This window comes from Microtus ochrogaster, chromosome 7, assembly GCF_000317375.1.
Source record: "Microtus ochrogaster isolate Prairie Vole_2 chromosome 7, MicOch1.0, whole genome shotgun sequence".
NCBI lineage: Eukaryota > Metazoa > Chordata > Mammalia > Rodentia > Cricetidae > Microtus > Microtus ochrogaster.
The window spans coordinates 16,147,273-16,151,520 of NC_022014.1; the positions used below are offsets into that span (position 1 = coordinate 16,147,273).

A 4,248-nucleotide genomic window follows, 5' to 3' on the forward strand; every position below is an offset into this window, starting at 1 on the left:
CTCATGTCTATCCTTGGCTCCAACCCAGGGGTGAGTGTTGTTCTTTTGGAAACTACAACTCCCATACTCCCCCTGGACTACGGATACCTGTGCGCACCCTTGCGCTCCCCGTTAAAAAGGCAGGGCCACACGAGGCGCTCTCTCTCTCTTTCTCTCTCTCTCTCTCTTCCCCCCCCCTCTCGTCCTGCCTTTCCTCGTGTGTCCCACATCCTTTGCCCTTCTGTGTTTCCCTCCCCCATTAAAGTGGACCCACGTGGGAGCCGCCGTGTCGTGTCTGTGTTTGTTCCGCCGTGCGTGTCTGTCCTGTGCCCCGTGTTCAAGAAGAACACCCCTGCTCTTTATTATTTTTTAAGAAGAACAGTGAGGTTCCAGTACATTTGCCCCAGGCCCTTGGCTGACAGGGTAACTAGGGGTTCTTTGGCTTGGTGCTTGGTGGTATAGTACATCTCACAGTTCTGGTGCCTGGGGACCCAGGACCAAGGCTGACAGTGGGCAAGGGATAACCTCAACCCACACCCCCTAATATGGATATAGGTATTCCAGATCCTCCAGCCTCCGCATCTCCTCTGTCGCCATAGACACGGTTCTCCGCTGAGGTTGTTTGCGCAGCACAGTGACGTGGATGGGATTGTTCTCAGGGAAGCTGCTGAAGTCAGTAGGTACAGTTGCAAACTGAAACAGAACAAGTACCCTCAGGATGCTGTCCCAGGCCCTTCCCTCATCTCCATCACCCTCTTGCTGCTAAGTGAGCTGGATCTTAGCCTTATGCAACACAGTCATTGCGGGGTTCTCTACCCTAAGGCCCTGACACCTGCAAGCTGTTTCCTTTGTTCTCTTCCCCTTTTTGCCTCACAATTCCTGGTCTATTCACAATTATTGGGGTTGCGGTATATGAGAACTCAGGGCTTTGGAAAATGAACACTACAGCAATACTACTTTAATTACCAGTTTGCATTTCTACTGGGCCCTGGACAGCTTAACCCCTAAACCTCCCAGGAGACAACAGTCTGAAATTAATGCTTGTTGGCCCAGGCTTAATAAGCAAGTACATGAGATTTAGGGAGGCAAGGGTTCCTGCCTCCTGTTTGGTTCCCTGCTTGTAGTGTCTCACCTATCTGGGCCAATGATTCTGTCCTTCAGTGCCTTAATTCTCTGGATCGGATTTCCCTCCCAAGCCCTGGGCCTTTCTGCTGCCGCGACTTACTTTATAGGGCTTGCACCACTTCCCCGCCCCTGCTGTGTTGGCTGCACGGACAGTAAGGCAGTAACTCGTGTTCGGCTTCAGCTCCATCAGTTTGACAGTGGTGCCCAGGATCTTGTTGAAGATCCAGGGGCGGTTCTTGACCTTGGGCATCTCCTGGTCGCTTTGCTTGGTTGCCTCCTGCAGCAGCACCTGGAAGAAGCTGACCTGCTGCTTGCCCACAGCATAAGTCCAGGAAATCTAGGGGAAGAGAGAGCCCGGGTTTCCTCAGGTCTGGCCTGGCCCACGGGGATAAGTCACAGTGGCACCTCCGTTCCTGTTCCTACTCACTCAGGCAGGTCTGGAGGAAAGTGCAGCCATGCCTGCCCAGCAGCACTGGGAAGGGGAGGAGCTCCACCACCACTCCACCATAGGTGCTCCTCATTCCATAGACCTAATTGGTCAGCTGAAAGTTACCTGTGCAAACCATCTTTTCCACCTGCAGAGAGGACACCACACAGCAACTAAATGACAGACTACAGATGGCTCAGAGGTTAAGAACACTGACTGTTCTTCCAGAGGTCTTGAGTTCCAAGCAATCCTCTTGTGGCTTACAACCATCTATGCTGCCTTTTCTGGCGTATAGGCTCACATGCAGGCAGAACACTGCATACATAATAAATATGTTTTTTTTAAAAAAAATGCTGGGTGGTGGTGGCACACGCCTTTAATCCCAGCACTCAGGAGACAGATGCAGGAGGATCTCTGTGAGTTCAAGGCCATTTCCAGGACAGGTTCCAAAACTACAGAGAAACCCAGTCTCAAAAAGAAGAAAAAAAGAAAAAGAAAGAAATCTAACTCAACGTCCAGATACTTATATGTTTCTGTTGCCTGGGCCTACTTATTTATTTATTTTAATATTTATTAATTATGTATACAATATTCTGTCTGTATGTATGCCTGCTGGCCAGAAGAGGGCACCAGACCTCCTTACAGCTCCTTGTGAGCCACCATGTGGTTGCTGGGAATTGAACTCAGGACCTTTGGAAGAGCAGGCAATGCTCTTAACCTCTGAGCCATCTCTCTAGCCCCGCCTGGGCCTATTTAAACAGTGCACAAACTCTCTAGAGATGGAACCTGGGAGTCTAGGTAGTGACAAGGTGTCCTGGAGGAACATGACTGTCGGTAGCCCTTGGGTAGATGCTGGGACACACCGTGGCTACTGCTCACTTCCAGACTTCCCAGTTTCAGCCCTTGCTCTGCTGGAAATCCTGAGAAACTACTCTTTCTGCACTGAGTAGGGAAGCAGTGACCCCATTTCATCTTGCCCTAAAACTCCATAGACTCCATAGACCCCTGCCCGCCTCCCTTCCTAAACCATGAACTTGAGGTCGGAATGCTGTGGCGATGCCTTCACACTCCCCATGGTGCTTACGTCGGTGCCTACACTGTAAGCCCTCGCCAAGAAAACGACATACCACAGCTGTGGAATCTCCAACAGTGTGTTCGCAGATGAAGGGGGCCTCCGGTACATCCATGACCACAGAAGACTCAGAGCGTGTTGACGAGGTGTCTGTGTCCAGTGCAGAGTTGTCGAGGTCCAGTAGGCCCTTGGGGGCCATTTGGACCTTAGATGAATGGGGACAGATGGCCAGATTCTCCTTTTCTGTGTTTTTGGCCAGTGATGATAAACTGAGTTTGTTCAGCTCACCCTCCAGCATCCCAGCGAAGAAGCTGCTGTTGGGTTTGATGGGGTTCAACAGGGTGGATGACATGGGGGACAGACTAGTGTCATCTGAGCTGAATTCTGAATCATCCGCTGGTATCCTCTTCCTGGAGTGGAAAAGATAATGGGTGTCAGGTGAAGGAGGCCACCCCAACCCATCCAGCCTGAGGAACCCCGAGCACATGGCCTGGGGGTTCACTCTACCAGTATCCCCAACTCTGGAACAGCCTGGAACATGCTGGCTCAGCAGCAGCTGGGCCTCAAATCCATCACTTAAACTGCAGATTCTTGCCAGGCAGTGGTGGCGCACACCTTTAATCCCAGCACTCCAGGCAGAGACAGGTGGGTAGGTGGATCTCTGTGAGTTCAAGGCCAGCCTGGACTACAAACTGAATGCCAGGACAGGCTCCAAAGCTACAGAGAAACCCTGTTTCAAAGTAAAAGAAAAAAAAAAGAAACCTGCAGATTATCGGTTCCTGGTTCCCAGAAGGCATGGAAGCTACATTTTAAATAAGATCTTCAGATGGTTCTCATATTAAATGCTCTGAGAACCACAATTTGAGAAACTGCTAAAACTTTAAATCCTCCCACCAAAATAGGGTGCAAGTGTTCCAGAAAATGACCACAGCAACCAACCAGAGTAGAGAGAAATGTCTGCAAGTACCTAGTAAGAAAGTAATAAATTGAAATAATTTTTTGCTAACAGTTTTTTACTATTACTTCATGTTTAATGTAATTTGTACTTACGTAACTCTAATGACATTTAGCAATATTGTGAAGTATATAAAATTAATAGTCTATTTTATGTGCAATACACTGGAGGAATGCTCTTGTTCCCATGGGTGTGGTGACCCAAACACATCTGTAATCCTAGCACTCAGGAGACTGAGGTGGGAGGATCAAAAGTCCTACATCAGTCTGACCTGTGCGGTGAGACCCTTGACTCAAAAATAAAAATAAAAGCACAGCAAAACAAACAGGTGGTAGTGGCACAAGCCTTTAATCCCAGCACTCAGGAGAATCTGCGAGTTCTACAGAGCTAGTTCCAGGACAGGCTCCAAAGCTACACAGAGAAATCCTGTCTTGAAAAAAAAAGGGGGGGGGATCCTTGCTTAGTGGCAATGGCACACACCTTTAATTCCAGCACTTGTGAGGCAGAGATGGGTAGATCTCCCCGTTCCCTGTGGTGGTGTGAATGAGAATGCCCCTACAGGTTCATATGTTTGAAAGCTTGGTCCCCAGTTAGTGGAACTGTTTAGGAAGAATTAGAAGGTGTGGCCTTGTTGGAGGAGGTATATCACTGTATGTAGGGTTTTTTTTGTTTTGTTTTGTTTTTGTTTTT

At 48.9% G+C, this 4,248-nt stretch overlaps 1 protein-coding gene across 1 annotated transcript in view; it reads right to left on the minus strand.

Annotated features, from left to right (window-relative positions):
* Nucleotides 1-318: 318 nt before the first annotated feature.
* Nucleotides 319-4,248, minus strand: part of Fndc8 (fibronectin type III domain containing 8) — a 10,032-nt gene continuing 6,102 nt past the window's right edge. Inside the window, exons 2-4 of the mRNA XM_005349372.2 lie at nt 2,659-3,013; nt 1,205-1,441; nt 319-672 (exon numbers count right to left, since the gene is read on the minus strand). Of these exons, the coding sequence (XP_005349429.1) occupies nt 520-672; nt 1,205-1,441; nt 2,659-3,013 (745 nt within the window). The 3' untranslated portion in view covers nt 319-519. The remainder of the gene's footprint in view (nt 673-1,204; nt 1,442-2,658; nt 3,014-4,248) is intronic.